Source organism: Schistocerca serialis, chromosome 6 (genome assembly GCF_023864345.2).
Source record: "Schistocerca serialis cubense isolate TAMUIC-IGC-003099 chromosome 6, iqSchSeri2.2, whole genome shotgun sequence".
Classification (NCBI taxonomy): domain Eukaryota; kingdom Metazoa; phylum Arthropoda; class Insecta; order Orthoptera; family Acrididae; genus Schistocerca; species Schistocerca serialis.
The window spans coordinates 715,031,542-715,055,472 of record NC_064643.1 but is presented as its reverse complement, the minus strand read 5'-3'; the positions used below and the strand labels follow the sequence as shown (position 1 = coordinate 715,055,472).

The 23,931-nt window shown below is 41.5% G+C and overlaps 2 protein-coding genes across 2 annotated transcripts in view; one reads left to right on the top strand and one right to left on the bottom strand.

Annotated features, from left to right (window-relative positions):
• Nucleotides 1–11,944, bottom strand: part of LOC126484174 (membrane protein FAM174A-like) — a 35,330-nt gene extending 23,386 nt beyond the window's left edge. The window contains exons 1-2 of the mRNA XM_050107583.1: nt 11,368–11,944; nt 4,788–4,958 (exon numbers count right to left, since the gene is read on the bottom strand). Of these exons, the coding sequence (XP_049963540.1) occupies nt 4,820–4,958; nt 11,368–11,771 (543 nt within the window). The 5' untranslated portion in view covers nt 11,772–11,944 and the 3' untranslated portion in view covers nt 4,788–4,819. The remainder of the gene's footprint in view (nt 1–4,787; nt 4,959–11,367) is intronic.
• Nucleotides 11,945–12,263: 319 nt separating this feature from the next.
• Nucleotides 12,264–23,931, top strand: part of LOC126484173 (F-box only protein 33) — a 77,150-nt gene continuing 65,482 nt past the window's right edge. The window contains exon 1 of the mRNA XM_050107581.1: nt 12,264–12,709. Coding sequence (XP_049963538.1) covers nt 12,303–12,709 — 407 coding nt within the window. The 5' untranslated portion in view covers nt 12,264–12,302. The remainder of the gene's footprint in view (nt 12,710–23,931) is intronic.

Genomic DNA, 23,931 nt, shown 5'->3' with positions numbered 1-23,931 from the left:
ATCAGTGAGCTGCTATCCTTTACCACCCGAGTAGGAAAATCAATAACGGGTGTCAAATTGAAAGAACCGAGTAATACTTCAAGGTTATTTTTCCTATTACCCTCTTTCAGAGAATCTACATTGAAGTCCCCACAAATAATAATTTGCTTCCCCCTGTCTGACAGATAGCACAACAAGGAGTCCAAATTTTTCAGAAATAGATGAAAATTTCCTGATGGGGACCTATATACAGTTACAATTATAAATGTGCCTTTATTTAATTTAAGCTCACAGGCACATGCTTCTATATGTTTCTCTACACAAAACTTTTTTGTTTCTATACTTTTTGCACAATGATAACTTTTGACATATATGGCAACTCCTCCTTTCTCCATATTTTCTCTCATTACATGTGCAGAGAGCTTATAACCACTTACATTTACCTTATCCATATCAGTAACAATGTGATGCTCAGACAGGCATAGTATATCTATTTCATTCTCAGCTTCTAAATCTTCTAAACAAACCAGAAGCTCATCTACTTTATTCTTTAAACTCCCAATATTTTGATGAAATATACTTACATTATTTTTAATTGTACTTTTATGAGAACCTTTCCTTATTCTAACATTTGCAGTACTCTCCTGTCTGAGTTTCTCATTGTGCTTAGGCCTAGTTCCTATACCAGTGGTCACATGGTGTTCAGAGAGGCAGATTATGTCAATTGGGTTGGGTGACTTTAATTCATCAATGGAATGATCTAGGACTGAGATACAACTTGGTGGAGATAAAATTTCTGGTGATTGGTGAAAATTTATAATTGATAGCTGTGATTGGTGATCCAATGTGCTAGAATTGTGCTGCTGAATTTCTTTTCTAAACTGAAGATTTGTTTCAATCCTGACCTCTCGTAGAACTTGACATCTTTCTGTCTTACCTATCCTAAAAAAGGTGCTGCTCCAACACCTGTAACCACTGGTATTTTACCATTCATGGCAGTGCCTCCCCCCCTTAAATTTCCTGCTATTACCCCAGCCAGTTTCCCCTTCCCTTTCCTGTTGAGATGTAGGCCGTGCCTGGTATAGTCCCACCTACTGAGATAATCAACAGGAACCACACCAATATGAGCCCCCGCACCCAATCCAAGCAGCCGTTCCAACTACAAATTAACTCTCCCAACAGAAGAGTTCAAATGAGGCCGGTCATGGCGTCTCAGGACAGATACAAATTCAACATTGGTGTGTCTCGATGCTGACGCAATCTTTACCAGGTCACACTCTATACTGTACCCAGGATCTCTGTCGATGCTGTTCCCTGGCCCTCCCACAATAACCACGGTGTCTTCCCTGGTAAATCCTTTACAGAGTGAACCTAAATCCTCTGTCACCTGATCCAGACTAGCACTTGGTTCGAAAAAATTTGTGACCTGGTATTCTGGTCCTAATTCCTCCTGCAGAAGTTGGCCTACACCTCTGGCATGAGAACTGCCTAACAACAAAACTTTCTTCCTTTTCGATGACTTTCCTACATTCTTTTTCAATTTCCTATTGAAAGTTTGTTGTGTCCTGTCTACACCTACCTCTGCTTGAGGCTCATCAGTTTCTAACTGAAGCAACAGGTCAAACTTATTTTTGACATTCACCACAAAACTGTCAGACTTAGTTCTAGGCCTATTCCTTCTGCTACCTGTTGCCACTTCCCACCTCTCTTTGCCCTTCACCCTCCTTAACCTGTCCAGATCTTCCCTAGCCTGATCTAGCTCAGCCTGAAGGGCAGCAATTTTCCCCTCCTGTTCCACTATCTTCCTATCTCTGGTGCAAATCCTACATAACCACTGATGAGCCTGATCCACTTTCCCAACACCCACGCCACTGCAGTCCCCCCAGTGAAAAAAACTACTGCATCCATCACACCAAACCCCGGAACTAACAATTCTACGGCAAGTCAGGCACTTCTCACTCATGGCAAAAATAATACTTTAGCTAGAATAAATCAATTAAATTACCGAAAATCAAAAAAGACGTTACAAGAATTAAGCCTATTCACAAATGTATATAAGCTAGTTTCTGATTTAAAATTCCGCTGTTTTTCTGAGATCTGTATTAAAACAACGAAGGTATACGCTATTTATTATATATTTCACTCGATGGAATGAAAAAAAGGACAATTAAACGAGATACTTTAACTTTGATTCTCCAAAAACGTTACGAGAATTAGGCCTATAAACAAATGTATATAGGCAAGTTTCTGATATAAAGTTACGCTGCTTTTCTGAAATCTGTATTAAAACAATGAAGTTATACGCTATTTACGGTAGTTTACTTATTTGTTACCGAGAAACTAGTTAAATTACCGTGAAACAAGAAACAAACACGTTTACAAAATTTAAGCCTAAGCGCGACTTCGCAAAGTTACGATCTTTTCGTGTTTTCTGAAAAAATACGCAAAGAAAAGTCAAACCTTTAACGGCAAGACTAAACAATACACTAATGCACGTATTTAATTTGTTGTCGGCGTTAAACTAAATTATATTCCTGTCTAAATCACTTAACTTTCTGGAAATGGTGCACATTTAAAGTCACTGAGCAGCAGAAAGGGGTGAGGGAGTTGCCCAATAAGCTGGAGGAAGTCTGCTCTGGTGACACCGAATGACTGAGGGACGTAAACGAAATGAAGGGAAAAGGTCATATGAAGAAGAACAATGCTGACTGCAGCAGATTGTAGCTGGGCATTCAGTGAGATGGTTTGACTTATCAGCCCTGATGAGCAGCATGACCCCATCAAGAGATGGACTGCCTTCCTCGGGAAGGTCAAAACGGACCGAGAAGAAGTTCGAGAGCTGAAAGCAGTCATGAGGATGCAATTTTGTTTCCTGGAGGCAGAGAACAATTGGATGCTGCAATTCTACGAGCAGCTGTAAGTCCTCTTTGGTGGATTGAAGATCGTGAATGTTCCATTGGGGGAGAGTCATAATGAGGAAAGGGGAGGAAGGAGAAAATGAAGGGGTTGTTACCTCGGCAGCTGCTGAGTGACAGCCTTCGAAGACTCACTACTACAGGGCGCAGAGGCTGGAGGATCCTGCTCCACGAGATTTTCCCTCTATCGATCTGTGGTGCCCAGAGCAGAAAAACTGATTGAGATGTGCGCAGGCGACACAGTGGTCAGCCGGGCGAGGGTATTAAGTGGCATCACCCTCTAAGAGGATCTTCGAGTCAGCAAAGAAGACCATTTGCCTTTGTTTGACTTCTTGGAGCCTTTCCGGTTGGCATAAGAAAACTCGGGTGTTTGTCGGCTGGAGGAACGTAGAAAGTCTTCATGGAAGCATTCCTTCTGTCCTTTCCGGCTTGCTGTTTGTGTAGCAGGGACTTCACCCTGTGAGGTAGAAGTTTGGTGGCTTACTGCACTGCTGGAGGAGGATACAGGGATGCTACCATGACACTGGGCGATATCATAACAATAGTGCTGAATTTGAGGTTGCATGTCTGTGTGGCCATTTCATTCGTGGAGTGAGATGTATCAAGATCAGTACTGTAAGTGCCAGATGGTAGAATGCAGGGTTTTTGACTAGCCAACAAGTTGCGAGCAACCAGGTACGGCACTTTTACCTTCACCCAGATCATCTTGATACATGGGACAATCTTGGGAGGAGGCAGTATGGTCGCCATTGCAGTTGATAGAGCAGGGAGAAGGAGGCAGACAATTGCCATCATTCGCACCCCTACCACACGTTACATATTTGGCCAGGTGCCGACAAGACATTCAAGTTTGGTTGAAACAATGACACTGGCAGCAGCGCAACCAGTTCGGAATGTATACTCAGACTGTGATAAATTCACAGCTAGCTTTGACCTTTGATGGAAGTACCACTCTACCAAAAGTGAAAGAAAGAGTGGATGTGCGCAGTAAGGATGCATCTAACTTTTTCACCATCCAGTGGACTGCAATGACAGCCTGATCAGAGAGGAATGCTTGGATTTCTGCCTCAATCAAACCATCGAGCAGCTTACTGTAAATAACATCACAGAAAGAATTCAGCATCTGATGAGCCTCGACACAAACAGGACAGCTGTGGAGGAGCGAAGCTGCAACTAGCTGTGCTTGAGAATCAGAAGTAGTCTCCAAAAGCAAATTGTAGTTTCATAAACGAGAGCAGGATTTCACAGGGCCAGCAATTGCATCAACACCTTCCTGAATAATAAACAGTTTACCACAGCAAAGGTCTGTACGTCTTCAGTACGTGAAAGCATGAGGAACTATGGTGCATTTGGGAGGGTCTTTTAAATTGTTAGCCTCATTCTATTTATGTTTGGTAGTCGCTAACTGTGAAGATGATTGGCTCAATGCGAGAAAATCCCCATGATTGCCAGCATCTCCGATTGTGTGCTGCTTGCAACCAGGGACCCTCAGAAGAAATACTTTTTGGGAAGGGGGAGGGGGGAAGGAGAGGGGGGGAGGGAACTGTGGGACACTCATCATACCTAACACAAACAAGTTTTACAAATCTCTGAAACAAGTCAAAGTAACTCACTGGCAACACAGCACTTTCTTCCAACAACTTCACAGAACAATTGCACGAAGTCAAATAATCGGATACCTCATACAACACGAACAACTTCAAACATGAACAACTACCAAAAGAAAACACCATCAAATACTGCAACATGCCATCCACAAGCTCAACCCAACTCAAGAGCAATGCGCCACAATGATTTCACACAACACATGTCACAGGTCAAAGCAGATGCGTGGAATCTGATGTTTCCCTTTACATATCTAGTCCATATCTTATGAAACCACATTATAATTACCTGAGAAAACCCGTCACAACTCATGTGTATCATTATGGCCTCGTTTGGTTACTAACATCAAATAGAGTTGTGTCCTCTTCATCATCTTCTGCTCCTAGAGGGGTCATTTCCACATCTTCTCTGTTTGTCAGAATCCCATATTTTCTGACTGTAGTTTTCTTTCTTCTCATACTGTTGACAACAACAATGAAATGTAAATAAAGTGGCAGAAATCAAAGACATATCAGATTAAAATAACTACCATTATCGGCAGTTCTCAGAAACTAATATCAGAAAGAGTTGCAATCCATTACTGTCAATTAATAAGAAGAAACCAACTGATCATAAATGCTGTAAAGGATACAAAGCCAGTGATACGATTTGCAACTAAGTAAGTAACCTAATAATATATAGCTAGTTATGAACATATTCCATGTAACAGGTTCAGACTATCTTTATGGCTCTGCAACACATCAATTGATTTACAAAAGTAATAATTTATTCACTGGATATATGACTGGTAAAATATTATTGTTGTGGTCTTCAGTCCTGAGACTGGTTTGATGCAGCTCTCCATGCTACTCTATCCTATGCAAGCTTCTTCATATCCCAGTACTTACTGCAACCTACATCCTTCTGAATGTGCTTAATGTATTCATCTCATGGTCTCCCTCTACGATTTTTACCCTCCACACCGCCCTCCAATACTAAATTTGTGATCCCTTGATGCCTCAGAACATGTCCTACCAACCGGTCCCTTCTTCTGGTCAAGTTGTGCCATAAACTCCTCCCCAATTCTATTCAATACCTCCTCATTAGTTATGTGATCTACCCATCTAATCTTCAGCATTCTTCTGAAGCACCACATTTCGAAAGCTTCTATTCTCTTCTTGTCCAAACTATTTATCATCCATGTTTCACTTCCATACATGGCTACACTCCATACAAATACCTTCAGAAACGACTTCCTGACACTTAAAACTATACTCAATGTTAACAAATTTCTCTTCTTCAGAAATGCTTTCATTGCCATTGCCAGTCTAGATTTTGTATCCTCTCTACTTCGACCATCATCAGTTATTTTGCTCCCCAAATAGCAAAACTTCTTTACTACTTTGAGTGTCTCATTTCCTAATCTAATTCCCTCAGCATCACCCGACCTAATTCGACTACATTCCATTATCCTCGTTTTGCTTTTGTTGATGTTCATCTTATATCCTCCTTTCAAGACACTGTCCACTCCGTTCAACTGCTCCTCCAAGTCCTTTGCCGTCTCTGACAGAATTACAATGTCATCGGCAAACCTTAAAGTTTTAATTTCTTCTCCATGGATTTTAATACCTACTCTGAATTTTTCTTTTGTTTTCTTTACTGCTTGCTCAATATACAGATTGAATAACATTGGGGAGAGGGTACAACCCAGTCTCACTCCCTTCTCAACCACTGCTTCCCTTTCATGCCCCTCGACTCTTATAACTGCCATCTGCTCTCTGTACAAATTGTAAATAGCCTTTCGTTCCCTGTATTTTACCCCTGCCGCCTTTAGAATTTTAAAGGGAGTATTCCAGTCACCATTGTCACAAGCTTTCTCTAAGTCTACAAATGCTAGAAACGCAGGTTTGCCTTTCCTTAATCTTTCTTCTAAGATAAGTTGTAATGGCAGTATTGCCTCACGTGTTCCAATATTTCTACGGAATACAAACTGATTTTCCCTGAAGTCGGCTTCTACCAGTTTTTCCATTTGTCTGTAAAGAATTCACGTTAGTATTTTGCAGCTGTGACTTATTAAACTGATAGTTCGGTAATTTAGACATCTGTCAACACCTGCTTTCTTTGGGATTGGAATTATTATATTCTTCTTGAAGTCTGAAGGTATTTTGCCTGTCTCATACATCTTGCTCACCAGATGGTAGAGTTTTTTCAGGACTGGCACTCCCAAGGCCGTCAGTAGTTCTAATGGAATGTTGTCTACTTCCGGGGCCTTGTTTCGACTCAGGTCTTTCAGTGCTCTGTCAAACTCTTCACGCAGTATCGTATCTCCCATTTCATCTACATCCTCTTCCATTTCCATAATATTGTCCTCAAGTACATCGCTCTTGTATAGACCCTCTATATACTCCTTCCACCTTTCTGCTTTCCCTTCTTTGCTTAGAACTGGGTTTCCATCTGAGCTCTTGATATTCATACAAGTGGTTCTCTTTTCTCCAAAGGTCTCTAATTTTCCTGTAGGCAGTATCTATCTTACCCCTAGTTAGAGAAGCCTCTACATCCTTACATTTGTCCTCTAGCTATCCCTGCTTAGCCATTTTGCATTTCCTGTCGATCTCATTTTTGAGACGTTTGTATTCCTTTTTGCCTGCTTCACTTACTGCATTTTTATATTTTCTCCTTTCATCAATTAAATTCAATATTTCTTCGATTACTCAAGGATTTCTACTAGCCCTCGTCTTTTTACCTACTTGATCCTGTGCTGCCTTCACTACTTGATCTCTCTGTGCTACCCATTCTCCTTCTACTGTATTTCTTTCCCCCATTTCTGTCAATTGTTTCCTTATGTTCTCGCTGAAATGCTGTACAACCTCTGGTTTAGTCAGTTTATTCAGGTCCCATCTCCTTAAATTCCCACCTTTTTGCAGTTTCTTCAGTTTTAATCTATAGTTCATAACCAATAGATTGTGGTCAGAGTCCACATCTGTCCCTGGAAATGTCTTACAATTTAAAACCTGGTTCCTAAATCTCTGTCTTACCATTATATAATCTATCTGATACCTTCTAGTATATCCAGGATTCTTCCATGTATACAATCTTCTTTTATGATGTTAGCTACGATTAAGTTATGCTCTGTGCAAAATTCTATCAGATGGCTTCCTCTTTCATTTCTTATCCCCGATCCACATTCACCTACTATGTTTTCTTCTCTCCCTTTTCCTATTCTCGAATTCCAGTCACCCATGACTATTAAATTTTCGTCTCCCTTCACTATCTGAATAATTTCTTTTATCTCATCATACATTTCATCAATTTTTTCATCACCTGCAGGCTGGCATATAAATTTGTACTACTGTAGTAGGCGTGGGCTTCGTGTCTATCTTGGCCACAATAATGCGTTCACTATGCTGTTTGTAGTAGCTTACCCGCACTCCTATTTTCCTATTCATTATTGAAGCTACTCCTGCATTACCCCTATTTGATTTTGTATTTATAACCCTGTATTCAACTGACCAAAAGTCTTGTTCCTCCTGCCACCAAACTTCACTAATTCCCACTATATCTAACTTTAACATATTCATTTCCCTTTTTAAATTTTCTAACCTACCTGCCCGATTAAGGGATCTGACATTCCACACTCTGATCCGTAGAACACCAGTTTTCTTTCTCCTGATAACTATGTCCTCTTGAGTAGTCCCTGCCTGGAGATCCGAATGGGGGACTATTTTACCTCCGGAATATTTATAGAGGACGCCATCATCATTTAACCATATAGTAAAGCTGCATGCTCTCGGGAAAAATTACGGCTGTAGTTTCCCCTTGCTTTCAGCCGTTCGCAGTACCAGCACAGTAAGGCCGTTTTGGTTAGTGTTACAAGGCCAGATCAGTCAATCATCCAGACTGTTGCCCCTGCAACTACTGAAAAGGCTGCTGCCCCTCTTCAGGACCACAAGATTGACTGGCCTCTCAACAAATACCCCTCCGTTGTGGTTGCACCTACGGTACGGCCATCTGTATCCCTGAGGCACATAAGCCTCCCAGCCTCCCAGCCTCCCCACCCACGGCAAGGTCTGTGGTTCATGGAGGAGGGGGGGGGGGGGGGGTAAAATATTAGCAAAATGCAATCAGTCTGCAGAGGAGATTGCTTACAAAACAGCCCTGCAACCCACCCTAGCACATTGCTCAAGTGTATGTGGGAGCCACACCATACAGGATCAACAAGGGATATGTAATGTTTACAAAGAAGGGCAGTACAAATGCTCACATATATGACACATAGGAGTCAGTCACAGAGATAGCGAAGAACATGAATGGACACTAAACCTAGTTACAAAGTTTTAAGAACCAGCTTTGCATGATGACTTTATGAATTAAACTACAAACCCTATATATAATTTCTGTAGGGACCATGAGGGCAAGATTTGATCAATTACAACTTACACAGACAAGTGTGAGTGAACATTCTTCCTGGACTTCATATATGAAATGAATGGGAAAAAATCCTAATGGGAAGTAGCCTGTGCTTATTCACAGTACAGATGTAGATGTATCACGTACACAAATTGTTGGCCCCATTAAGCAGCAAAATCACATCACTCAGAGCCTGCAGCCTTGCTTGATTACTAATGTAAAATAGAGTTGTGTCCTCTTCATCAGCTTCTAGGGTCGACTGAAGCGTCCGATCCCACCCGTCGGCTTTGACCCATGACGTAAGGCTGTTGTGGTGTGTAACATCATGACTATGCGGAATTTAGTTTGTGCGAGTGGAGTGTTTGTGTGTGTAGTTTTGATGTGATCAGTGGTGCTCTCTGGTGGTGTGTTAGGTGATGTTTTTGGTTTACTTTGCATGTGTGGTGTGTTTGTAGGTGGCGCATTGTTACGGTCGGTGGTTCTCTCTGGTGGTGTGTTTATGGGTAGTGTGTTACGTGGCGTATGGGGTTCATTTGCGTGATAGCATTGCGCGTGTGTGGTATCGGGACTGTGCTTTCAGCGGAACATTTTTCAGCGAGTTAACGACTTTAGTTTTGTTATTTCGACTTTATTGTAGCTTTTTTCTGTTCGTCGTGTGCGAGTTTTGGTAAATTGCTTTTTTTATGTCTTTGGTAGGTATGAATATGACTGACAATGTCAACAGTTTTCGGTTGCGGCGATGATGGGGGAAAGTGCGTTGTCTCTAATAAAATTTCTTCAACTATTCGGATTTTTAGATGAAGTCATCAAGTGTTTAGTATGTCATGAAGAAATGATGCTTACTTAAAGTTCCAGCGTCTCGGACCAGGGACGGCTGTATGTGGAGATGTCAGAAGGATAACAGGTCAAGGGAAGTGTTCGATTCCAATTTTGTTGGTTTGTTGTGTTTTCTGAGATAGCGACGATTGTGGACGTGGTTGTAGATTTGTGTTTTATGATTTGGTATCGGTAGTTTCTGTTGACTTATATAGGTCAAGGGAAGTGTTCGATTCCAATGTGTGGTAGTGGCTGTGGGTTTTCCGGTATCGGGAGTTGCTGTTCGCTATATAGGTCAAGGGAAGAGTTCGATTCCAATTTGTGGGGTCGGGAGCTGCCATTGAGCTATATAGGTCAAGAGAAGTGTCCGATTCCAGAGGATATTGTGTTTAGTGGAATTTGCGGAGTTTTGTGTTGACGGTTTTTTTCGTCATTTTGTGTGGTTTGGTATGGTGGTGTGTGTGTAAATTTGTTTATGTTTACTTTGTCCCCACCCAAAAACCGCCAATTTCCCACTCTTGTCCCGGTAGTTTCATTAGGTTTTTTGTGGAACGTGTGTATGGTGGTTTTTCAATGTACTTTCGTGTCAGTGGTGTCATGTTTACGTGATTACGTCATAGGCGCCATATTGGAGTCGTAGTGTATGGTCGTTTCCGCCATATTTGTGACGTCATGGGTCAAAGCAGACGGGTGGAATCGGACGCTTCTGTATTTCCAGCTTCTGCTCCTAGAGGAGTCACTTCTAGTTTATCTCTATTTTATTATATTTATTAAATTTCAACAATTCTATTATTAAGTAATCTGTACAAGGCCAGCATGTACTACAGACACACATACAAATAGCATATATACATCCAGCCTATAAATTGAGTTATAGTTCAGTCCCCCCCCCCCCCCCCCCCCCCGAACTCCCAAATTACTTTTACTGAAATGAAAAAGGAGAATGGCTCACTTATAAAAAATGATAAGGATGGATTTACATTAAGAGATCTGATACATGGAACATATATATCTAATTAATAGCACAATGAGTAACTGTGAATGAATAAGAACAGAAATTGACAAACTAGAGAAAATCTGGAGTATTGTATTGACATCAGAACTGTACTTCCACTGAATTTTAAAAACAGTGTTATAAATTTGCTGTTATACATACACACTTTTGTAATGATTAACAATTGTGTATACTAGTATGTGGGTCACAATAAGAGAATATACCTCTTGCTCAACAGGTCACAGGGTTATCAATGAAGCCTCCACTGTGCCAAATAGTATACTTACACTACTCATAGCTTACATTACTTCGTTATATTTGTATTATGCACGTTTTTTGTAGAATGAATTACCCATAGTTCAAGTGAGTAATACAGCACTTAACTAGTTGTGTGACACACCGCCCCCCCCCCCTTTTTTTTTGCAATGTTTTGGCAAAGCGACATCACTAAAAATATACGTAGAAGCTGTCGACTGGTATTACAAGAAAATAATGGACACAGCCTACCACAACTTTCTCTAGATCATCACTGACATGGTAAGTCAGTGAGATTAATGCCGGGAGAAAACTGTAAAGGTACGATAAAGCAGACTTTGAATTTAGCTTGCAGATTGTAAAATCTGATAGCGTACAGCAACGTTTTTATTTCTTATAACATAAAATATTGCTTACCTTATCGCCCTTATTACAATATATATCACGACAATGGCGCTGAGACCAACAAAAACTGAAAACCCTCGCAAAAGAGCTCCGGAATTCAAGTTACGTTGTGGCCTGCCACCAGTCTGTTCACCAGCAGATTGTTCAGTTACTGTCACGTTGTTGGCATGTGAAACGTTCGTAGACGGAGTGACATCTTTATTTTTCTTGTCTTGTGCTGGTGGTCTGACAGATACAGATGACTTCTGTTTTTCTTCATGCAATTTGACGTCTGTTGCTGGTTCGGACCGGGGAAGTCTGCTGAATGATTCATGTGCATTTCCAATATCTGTCTTTGCACTACATAAAATTAAACTACACAATAGCACGCACGATACTGTTATATGGGCTGTTATACGTATTGAGTTTCCTAGCATGGTTAGGCAACATTTATGATAATTAATAGCTATTGAAATACAAGTTCCTGCCGTTCTACCACGCCAAGAGCATACGTCATTCGTTTGCACCACCAGTCCACACAAATACGTTTCGCAATTTTGACACTTGGTAATCAACACAGGTGCTACAATTCCCTTAATAAGTAAAGTAAACAGAAAAGCCTCCAAACTATTTCTGTCCAATTTTTTTCCTTGTCCTGAAAGTATTTTAGTTCAATGCAAACTCAAAATAGACCTTGGCATATTTGATAGTACATAACGAAACACAATTATTAAATGATTCGCTATGTTTTCGGGAAACAAATCACTCAGAAAAATCACACGGAAATGACTTCGTTGTTTATAAGTTATTGAAAGTTTTATTCACGATTTACGAAACTCCTTGATTATGCACTACATTTTACTTCTCTGGTGGGACAGCCGACATGTTGAGTTTACATAGAAAGAGGACCAGCTGTGTTATTTGCGTCATATCTTTGCTCCTCGATTGTAACAGATAGGGTGTCATTGATGGCAATGGAGGAAGGTAGTTGGAACCATCTGCCAAGTGTCATTTTGTTAGAAGTTTTCACTTATTTGTCTCAAAAAGAGAGAATTAGAGCTTCGTCGACGTGTAAGCAATGGCGAGGTACACTGTTTCATTCCAGCTTCTGGCCTACAGTCCATTTTAGGCTTAAAACTAAAGATGAAGATAGTGTGTTACGAACTCGGTACCAGCTTAAACATTTTGCAACGAAATTGCGTAATGCTACAATCAGCTTTGACGCAATGGATTTGATTTGTGTACAGGAGGCTGCAAGAATAATACAAACACTTCGTAAGAATGAATCTCTTCGACGTCTTTCCTTACAGCCAAGTCATTGCAGGTTTGAAGTTCCTGACAGATTTGCTGGTGATAGGATAACTTTTATCGAAAGGTAAGTGTATGGCATCTGTTTGGTAGAATATTTAGCATTGCGTATAGAATGTCGAGTGCTGCTTTCCTTATCGATAATGGAATTATTCCTGGATTGTTCATGCAAATATATTGACAGCTACATGTCATCGATGTCGTAACATATGTCACTTAGTTCCATGTTATGTTAGCGAAAAGTCAAGAAATTGTAGCCTTGCACATGGAAAAACTTGTCGAAACAGTATGCAGATGTTAATATACGAAGGGTTTGTTAAGAAATTTAATAACAATTACGTAACAAGAGTTATTTACTATTCAATTGCTTCTACAGAGTGACTTGTAATATAAGAGATTTAAACTTAACGGAATATCTTAGATATTTAGCTTATATCCTAAAATACGAAACATCAAATTGGTAATAATGATTGCAATGTTGCATACATTTTTTCTCTCAATATTTGGGTCTTAGATATTTACATACTATAACACATTAAAGTGATTACTGTTCATTTATACAAGTAATAATAATAATTCTCATTGTTTACACATGTACGCCTCTACACTATAAAATCGTTTTTTTGTGGTATGGGAGACAAATGTGTGAGAGTCAATTTGTCTTTTATTCAAGATGGTCCCAATGGCCCTCTTTGCAAAACAAAATTCTTTTTGTATTATTGCTGCTCGAGTATCCCACAAACAGCAATTCCATGCTCTAAGTATGGTTCAACTAGAGCACAGTACACTATTCATGTGTTTGTTAGCATATCGTGAAAGCTGTTTCATAATAAATATCACATTGCTTAGTTTGCATCAGACATTATGTATTGTCCCCATTCAAGCTTGTTGTCAACTGAATTATCAAAAATTCTATAGTACTAACGCCAGACTTATTTCATCTATGAATATGTCTATGTGATCTTCCTTTTCTCTATTTGTGAACAATGTGAACATTCTTATATATAGGCCTATAATAAATTATTCGGTGTGAGCCACCGTACTGTTATTTGTTGACTTCTTTCCAGTGTTCAAAGTCGTTTTCTACATTCAGTGTCATATCAGCAGCATGCAGCATTTTTTCAGTCCATCTCATTGACTTCAATATTATTTAGAAGTGGGTTGAACAAAAGAGGCCAAGTAAGTTACATATCCTTGAGGCGCACTGTACCATACATATTAACCCTGTTTTCAGATCTAAATCCAGATTTTTTGTCACATATTGCTTTCTGTTTACTGACATAAGATTTCATTCATTGCACCGCATGCCCACATACGCCATAGTTGAAAAATTTTTCAGTGAGAATAAATTTCCTTTATTTCTGTCAATGGTCACAAAACTTTTGGTCTGTCAGCATTGACCATCTTCAGACCTGTTCTGTAATATGTCCCATAATAAACCCATAGTGGCATCATCACAAAATATATTTCATATTAATAACTGGAACACATAAATATTAATTATTTATTATGAATCAATTTAATAATTAGTGCTGTATGGGCTAGGGGTTCCCGCATGACCATTGTGGATTTTGATAGAATTTTGTGTGCACATTTGCACATTAGTAAAGTTTCACGACACACGTTCATACTTGCAGAGATTTAGTCACTGACCCCGTAGTGCTGCTTTCAACAGTGTGCTCCTGAGTTTTCAGCAACTTTGGGATATATCTCCAGCAATATTTTCTTGTAAGAAACAAACTAGGCCACCTTTTAGAATTTTTTGTGCTCTCTTAAGCAAAATAATAAAACAGAATTTTGTGAGCAGTTTGCTTTTTCGCAGCATAATTTTACAGTTTCTCAATTTCATTCTGATGAAGACACCCTTAGAGGTGTCGAAACCTTGGTCAGCATACCATAGTTATTTGCAACTGGTTGGGTATCTCTGGAAGTAATTGTGAGATAAAATTGAAACTTTGCAAATAATAGCTTACCAATACTAGGTCTTCAAATACAGGGTGTACGTAAAGTCTGGGTACACACAACATTCGATATACAAATCATGAGTGACCCGGCAGACATCAATATGGTAATTGAATTCTTGCCATACCCATCCCAGCATGGCATCGTCGACTGTGGCAGTCCCTTCCCGTACTCTCTTCCGGAACTCTGCTACATCACGTGCTAGAGGTGGCACAGATCTTTAATGTGTTCCCACAGAAGTCACACGGAGTGAGATCTAGTGATCGAGGAGGCCATTTCATGAAACAGCTGTCCCCTTGTGTAGCACGGCCAATCCATCAATGCAGCAACTCCGTGTTCAGGTGCCTACGAACTTCACAATGAAAATGGGGTGGAGACCTACCCTGCTGAAAGATGAATGGAAAGTCCGAATGTATTTGAGGCATCAGCCATTGCTGCAACATGTCAAAGTAGGAATATCCAGTGACAGTGCTCTTGGCGGAGAAGAATGGCACGTACAGTTTTCAGCGTGACAAGGCACAAAAAACATTCACCTTTGGGGAATCACACTCAAATTTAATGCATTCAAATGGCTCTGAGCACTATGGGATTCAACTGCTGAGGTCATTAGTCCCCTAGAACTTAGAACTAGTTAAACCTAACTAACCTAAGGACATCACAAACATCCATGCCCAAGGCAGGATTCGAACCTGCGACCGTAGCGGTCTTGCGGTTCCAGACTGCAGCGCCTTTAACCGTACGGCCACTTCGGCCGGCTTTAATGCATTCGTGCTCAACTGAAGAATGGGCTACTAGTGAAAAAAGAAAGGAAAAGAAACCGGACAGAAGTAACGTTAGAATGGAATACGACAGTTGACATGAATGAGTTGTATCTCAAACTTCAGTCAATCTATATAGGTTAACTGCAGTACCGTATACAAATTTAACGTACGTCAACCCTTCGCTAGCGCTATTACAATATTTTATTCTTCGGTTGACCTATGTAGTCAACGGAAGTACGAGATACAAATTTTACAAGTGTTACCTTTTTCGGCCCCGCTACTGCTAGCATCCTATTCTTCAGCTGTGAATGTCTCTTGTATGCGCTCCACATTCACTTCACTCTCACTGGGAAGTCCACTTCTCTTTGCTGGGCACAAGCAACCCGTTGTAACGAATTTGTCGTGCCAGTGGTAAATGGCCTTCCTTGTTTGGTGGCTTCTTACCGTACTTGGTTCTGAACATCTGAACTCCAACACACAGAAAGATCGCTCCGCACTTGAACTCGCCATGTGTACGACTAGCGCTGACTGTTGGCAAATTACGAAACTACGCTGTGGCATTATACATAAAATAACTTTCAAGGTTTCTCTTCTAAATGACATGTGAATGATATCTGTACAATGTTTGGCTCTTGTGCAATAAATAATTGAAATCGTTCCTGGACTTTATGTACACCCTGTATAAAATTCCATCCTACTACTGTTTTCCAGTAGTTTACAGATTGAGGGCATAGTTGATGATTTTTGTAAAAATGCCAAAAATGTGTGTGTTTGCCCAACTTCTATGAAAATGAGTTTCGTGCAAACTCTTTTAAACTATATTCATTAGGAAGATTGTGTTCTAATCCACATAAAAAAATAATTTGGTTTCGCAATGCGGACATATAAGGTTCAAAAAAACACGAAGGTGGAGGAACATTCAAAATACACCTGTGTTCTGTCGGTATTCTGACATCTTTTATTATGTTCTACAGTTGTTTAGTAAAACTCTGGGGAAGGTAATATCAAAAGTCCTGAGGCCTAGGAAGTGAAATAGTCAGAAAAACTAGAAAGAAGTCTTTTCTGCATAATACAAAATATAACTAGTTATAAATTTCAAAATCTAACTATGCATTACCATTGTACTGCACATCATGGTAGTAAAATTGTTGCATAACAGATGAAACACTTATATAAACTGTGCTCATGTTTTAAACCACTGTATAAATTTTGGCGAAGTTCATAGAAATCTGACTTGACCCTTTTTTTGGAAAGGTTTCTCACTGTACAGGAATTTGAGTATGTCTTTATTGTGCAATGCTATTGATGTACTAGTCTTATTCCAATTTTGTTTGCAAATTTTGCAGATTTTTGGAACATCAGTGTACTGATAGAAAAATTATATACAAGTGTGTAGCTGTGGTCCATGGTGGCTTAAACATTGCTGTTTTCTTTTAAAGTGAGAAAATCAGCATTACTTGGCCATAGGGCCCATGGCTGATAGCTGTGCAAAAGCAGCTGTGGGTGGATTTTCTTACCACAGGTTACCAAGTGTGATACGGGTTTCTTTACACAGGATCTCCATCCTGATGACCCATTTCTTTGGCAGAGGCCAAAGCTGGAAGGAATCTTTCTTAGGATACCAAGCTTATGTTTACTTAAAGTTACTTGAACTTCTTACAGCTTTCATTAATTTACTGTTGAATGTCATGAGCAAAACTTTACTGCTATCCAAGCGAAATCACTGATGGTGCTGGAACAACTGCAATAAAGTGCTGTTCTGGAACGCAGCACCTTTCACTTCTTGGTAGCCAACTGGGTCATGTTGGAGAACAAAGCTTATTAAAGCATCCTCCTGCTCAGCAGAAGTCTCACAGATAATTCCAATCCACCAGTCCTTCACATAAATGCACACAGCATATTGTCCTGACTGAAGGTTCGATGCTGATCTCTTTCACTAATTTTGGCCAGAGACTCTGCTGGTCTGAAGTGTTATTTTTTCAATAGCCAAAAAATTGTTTTCTCTAGTTTAACTAGAGTATAGTTCCACTAGAGTGTGCCCATATTTAAACCTGTTCTTGTAACACTTCATTTCAGTTTATTCTTTGATGAAAGAAAATTTAATGCCATTAGAAGCTCAGATTATTAGAGCAACAAAAAAGATAAAAACTATCCTTTTTATTGGATTCTTCATTCTATTTCATTTTTCATAAAAAGAATTTTGTAGAGTTAAATGCTTTAGAGATGTTTAAAAACTCAAAAAAGACTGCTTACTAGTAGTTGCTTTGACAATCTCATTTCCTAGTCATCGGGAGTTTTGATATTACCAGAGAGTAGTACACAATTGTAGATAATAAAAGCTGTCCAATATAATTTTAATATCAGTTGAATATGGCCATATTTTAGTGCACCTTCATCTTGTTGTCAGTTTTAGGGCCTTATGTGCTCACACTTCAAAAACATACCTAGTTTTTTAGTTGGTTTAGAACGTGGTCTTTCTAATGAACTTGGTTTAAATGAGTTTGCAGACAAACTGACCACTTCACAAAAATGCCATGTGCACTACCACCTGTCCGAGTCAGTTGTGGGTACAATTATCTCCTTTAATCCCTGAAGTGTGCTAATCTGCTCAAGAAAGCAAAATCTGGGACCAGGAGGTTAGGATCACCTCTCATATTTTGAAGATCAGAAAAAATGTGATAGGTTGTATCCAATCTCAATGATATAAACCAAGGCCTATGTTCAGATCATTAGCTGGACCAGGTGTATTTTTACCCCCTCCCCCCCCCCCCCCCCCCCCCCCCCCGACATCATCATCCTGTAATAATGCAAATAAACTTGACCAAGGAGACAATAGGCACTCCCCTCTTGTGATTCCTGTGGCACCATCTTCAGGAACCACTCTGCACCTGGCTGGTGAAGCAGCACCCTCCTCCAGCATCTATTGGTGACGGGGTTCCTTCCTGGAAATCCACAGATTGTAGGTTCTGCACCAACCAGTGGCTGAAGGAACCGTGGTCTGCCCATTCCTCTTCCATTCCTTCACTCACAGTGGTTAAACTATTACAAGAATCTTGACTGCCAAAAGTTGTGAAAGAGGTGGGTGCAGAGAGGGAGGAGAAATCTCTGGAGGTGACTCCTTCAGTGACCTTCTAGGCTTCATGCCGCAAGATGCATGCCACAGGACTGTCGGACTGAACATATGTTCATTGATATTCTCGACCCCTCTCATGTAGTCAATAATCCTGGGTCGTGACCTGCCTCCTGGCCCCTTCACACCTAATGAGGACACCCTCAACATGATGATCCCATGGAACTGCAACTGGCAACTGGCACTTGCTAAAACTAAACTAATTTCTTTACGAGAAACAAACTTCAGTGATGACCATTCCCCAACTCTCTGAGATTAATGTGCATTGTGCATTCTGTTGGAACCACATTGCCACAGAGGGCATCTGGAGACGTCTGTACATTGATTTGTGCAGATGTTTTCATTGACTGAATTCCCCTCCATTAAACATTGCAAGTAATAGCAGTGGAAGTGCGAATGTCAGCAGCGATCACCATTTGTAACTTTTATTTACCTCCTGACAGGGCACTCTCTTGAGATGACCACAGTAATTCAACTACTCTTCCCCTCTTTCCCACTGCTTGTGGACTTAAATGTACACCACCACCATCTGTGGGGAAATGCCACTTCTCCTCGGTGACAGTGCTCCTACCCACTTCAGCACTCCCCATAGCACATTTTGGCTTTTGGCCTTGCGATCTCTTCCCCCAATCCCATGGATTTGATACTACAGTGGTCACTACATGGCCATCTTTGTGACAGTGGCCACTTTCCAGTAGTACTGACACTTCCTTGTTACTGACTGATGGACCAAGTATCGTGTTGGGCTCTACAAAGAGCCAACTGGTATTTGTATACTTCTGCTGCTGTCTCAGGCCGCTCTGTCAGAATGCAGTGACAAGATTGTGGGAGATGCCTGGGACATGATCATGCATGCCACTGGAACAGCTATTCCCCATTCTGTAAGTCCCCCCTCTGCTGCTAGTTGGTGCCATGGTGAGTCAAAGACTTTGCAACAGTTCTTCAGGATAGTGTAAGGCCCCTGCAACATCTCAAGTGACATCCTCTGCAGACCATTGCCTTCACTTTTAAGTGGCTTTATGCTATGGCTTACTATCTAATTAAATGGTATAAGAAGAAATGCTGGGGGTGCTACATCTCTTGCTTGGAAAAGGTATACCACTTCACGTCAAGTGTGGACCAATCTCCATAGTCTTTGACTGCCAAAGATGAAAAACTGTTCCATTTCTTTCTTCATGATGTGTGTGTTCACACTGAACGCCTTCTGTCCCACTTTGTGACAGTGTTGGCATTCTCTTCTAGTCCAGCTACCTTTTTGAATGTGTAAAAGTCAAGCTGTGGGCATCTCTATAGCCACTCCCCCTCCACCCACTTCTCAGTTATGGCAAATCATAAAATAAAGCTTTTAGTGATTGGAAACTGCATCAGGCTCTAGACCAGGGATCCCCAAAGTCTCTTGGACAAGTGACCCCTTTTCCAAAATGAACTGTTACCTCAGACCCCCATGGCCAAATTACCTACTTTTAAGATCAACCCCCTTATTCATAATGGTCCGCTAACTTAAAACAGCTGCTACAGAGTGTTATTTTTCATTCCGACTTAGGTCAAAGAAGGAGACAGAGTGAGAATTAGCAATGCTTTAAGTTAGCAGACTATTATGAATAAGGGGCCTATCTTTGGTTTTTTTCCTATTGATACAAAATACCTAGGTACTAAGGTACCTCGTCGACCCCCTAAATCAGTTTTCGTTTATGTCGACCCCTAGGAACTTTGGGGATCCCTGCTCTAGACTTGTCACACGATACATTCCCAGGCCCTCATTTGATTCATAATATGATCCAACATCTGACTAGTACTTAAAGATCCATCTATTCTGGACCTTCAAATGTATTTGGAAGAAAGGGTTCTTTATGTTGGGTTCTTGAATCATGGGGTGTTTCTTCCCCCTATCAGTGCAGTTTATGAGAAGGATGTTTCACAACCACCCATCTGATTAGGTTGGACTCGGCTTTTCCTAAATGCCAGCACCTCATTGCAGTCTTTCATGACATGAGTCACGCAACATCACTTGGTGCCATCACATTTTACTTACCCTCTATGATTGGGATTTTCAAGGCTTACTATCAGTATTTATCCCAGTAGTACACCAATCAGCTCCCAAGGGTTGCAAGAGAACTGTGTTTTGCAGTGTTCCAAGCTGAGTATTAATCTTTCTCATCACTATCAGTGGGCTAGTGAGCTTTGTCGTACCACTCCTGCTGTATGTTGAAGTTTCACATTTACTGCAGCTCCCAGTCTGTAGTGTTGGCAAAATTCCAGCTCCAAGGCACCACCTGCAGGGTTTTTCCTGTCACGCTTTCCCATGACTTCCAGTTCTCCTCTGTGAAAATGCAACTCGTACATTTTTATCATTGTACCACGGTCCATCCTGATCTGAAACTGTACTTGGATGTCCAGAGCTTTGACACAATTACAGAGTCCCTACTTTTGGGACTGTTATTTGATAAAAAGTTGATGTGGCTGACCCATATTCATCAACTTAAGACTGGCTGCATCCGAAAGCTATGTGCTTCTTTGCCCACACCTCTTTGTATGCTGATTGTGCTACCCTCCTCAGTATTTACCATGCCCTGGTCTCATCCTGTTCAAACAATGGTTACCAGGTTTATGCCTCGGCGGCATTTTCAGCTTTCGCGTTTATTGGGCCCTGTCCAATCATCATAGAGTAAGACTGGCCGCTGACACTTTCTGGTCTAATCCCTTAGACAGTCTCCTTGCCAAAGTAGACATCTTCCCCCTTCAGTTCAGATGGTAGAAACACTCTCACAGTTAGGTCTCACCATCCAACAATTTCCTAATCATCCAACTCACCAAATTATTGTTGCATACAAGTGAAATGGGCCACAAGGGGCATTGACTTCCTGATACCCGTTCTTAAGTGGTCTTACCATTTGTAATGTCTCTTGAGCTCTGGTGCCCTCACACACTTCATTGTGGTGTATGAAACTTATTCAGCCACTGATCACTTCTTTTGCCGCACTGGTTTCTACCTTTTGTCCACTAGAGGGTCCACAATGACCTGTGTGGTACTGTCCCTCCCTCATTGTTACTCCTCTGGGTGTCCACCCAGATGGGTTCTCAGTTACGCTGACTGGGATGGGTTCACCTCTGCTGTAGTCCTTAGCTTCCCATCAAAAGGTAGTATTGATGCAGCTGTTCAGCATACAGCAGCCATTCATGGGGCAGCCAACCAAACTGTGACCTCTTCTTCAGGATCCCCCTGTCTGAAGACGGAACCCTCATAGACCCTAGAGATTGCTGCGGCCATTAGACACCGTATGCAGGCTCTCCAATGCCATAAGTGGCACCCTGCACTGGATCACCTTAGTGCCTTTAAATGACTTCGTGCCTGCATCAGCTACCTCATAAAATGATGAAAGCAAGAATTCTGGGAACAGTACGTGTCCGCCATTGCATTACATATCTCTCCATCACAGGTATGGACAAAGGTCAGATGCCTCTATGGCTTCCAGTACCTGCAGTTGCACCAAGTATTTTTTTTAGATGGTGCCATTTATACTGATCCAGGCACCATCGCCAAACATATTGCTGAGTATTATGCTCACGCATCTGCATCTGAGAACTACTGCCCCACCTTTCGGCTCATAAAACAGCAGGTGGAGCGGAAGCACTTATCTTTCACTAACCGCCACCTGGGTGCTGTAGCCTATTGCTCTGATATGGCCCCAAGGCCAGTCCATGTCCACAACCAAATCCTGATGCCTCTCTCTGTGGATTGTCACCATCACGTCCTTGCCCTCTTCAATCAGATCTGGAATGAGGATGAGTTCACATCTTGGAGGCATGACAGTTCTGGTGCTGAACCTGGGTAAGAACCCTCTAGAGACAGACAGCTTTTGCCCAGTCAGCCTTACCAACATTCTCTGTAAGTTGCTCGACTGCATGGCTAGCAAGTGCCTGCATTGTCTCCTTATTTCTTGGGGCCTTTCGGCTGCATCTCAGGACAGTTTTTGCAAAGACCACTCCACTGCTGATAATTTGCTGCACCTGGAGTCAACCATCCAGATGACATGTACACATCATCAGTATCCCACCACTAACTTTTTTGACCTACAGAAGGCTTATGATGTGACATGGCATCATCAAATCCTTACTATGTTACATGATTGGGATCTCCAGAGTCCACTCCTGATTTTTGCCAATAACTTCCTGTCGCACTTTACATTCTGGTTGAAGTGGGTGCTTCACTCAGTACACCCCCCCTCCCCCCCCTCCCCTGCCCCCCGTCCCCACTCCGTATCCAAGAGAACTTGGGCCGCAGGGCTCTGTACTGAGTGTTCCCCTCTTTCTGGTGGCCATCAATTGTCTAGTGGCAGCTGTGCGGTCTTTGGTATCGCCCTCTTTGTGTGTTGATAATCTTAGCTTTTATTGTTGTTGCCAATCATCACCTACAGGGTGCCATATGAAAGGTGCAGTCATGGGCTCTAACCAATGGCTTTCAGTTTTCAGCCACCAAGACTCAGGTTATGCACTGCTGTCGCCATTGTACTGCCCATCCACACCCAGAGTTTTCCCTAGATGATCAGTTCGTGCATGTAATTGAGACACACCACTTTTTGGGACTGATCTTATATTTTCAGCTAACATGGCTGCCCCACCTTAGCTGACGTAAGTTAAAATGCTGGTGACTCCTCAGTACACTATGGTGCGTCAGGAAGACTTACTGGGGTGCAGATTTATCTATCCTTTTGTGACTCTACAAAGCCCTGATTCTGTCCTGTCTTCATTATGGGGGTCTTGCGTAGGGTTCAGTATCACCCTTAGCATTGCAGATACTGGATGCCATTCACCATTGTGGTGTCTGACTTGTGACAGGAGCCTTCCGAACTAAACCTCTGAACATCCTACTAGTTGAGGCTGGAGTCCCTCCATTACCTATCAGGTGCCAACAACAGCTGCTGAATTACACTATATGCTTTTGTAGCTTTCCTGAACATGCCAGCTACTATGTCAATTTCCCTGGAAAGGCCCCCCCCCCCCTGCAGCCCCAGGGGTTAGAATAGGCCCGAGGTATTCCTGCCTATCGTAAGAGGCGACTAAAAGGAGTCTCACAAGTTTCGGCCGTTGTGATAGTCTCCTGTAGGGTTTGACCTCAATCTTTCAAAATTTTCCCAAAGAGCAAGCCAATTGAGGAAGGGCACCTTACATGGTGCATCTTGTCCATTGTGCATTGAGATCTTTAGCCCACTTTCGCATTGTGGCATTCCAGTCCTGCTCATCCTCCATCTCAAAACGAGTGAGGGCACCTTCCTGGGTGTTTCCTCCACCGACTACGCAGTGTAGTTTTCTGCGCCGATGATGACCATGAAATTCTTTGCACTTCATATCCAGCATGATAGCCAGTCCATCACCCTGGGGCATCAGGCCTCCCAGCAATGGCCATCCTGTGAGGTGGCCTGTTCTGCAGCTGGGTGG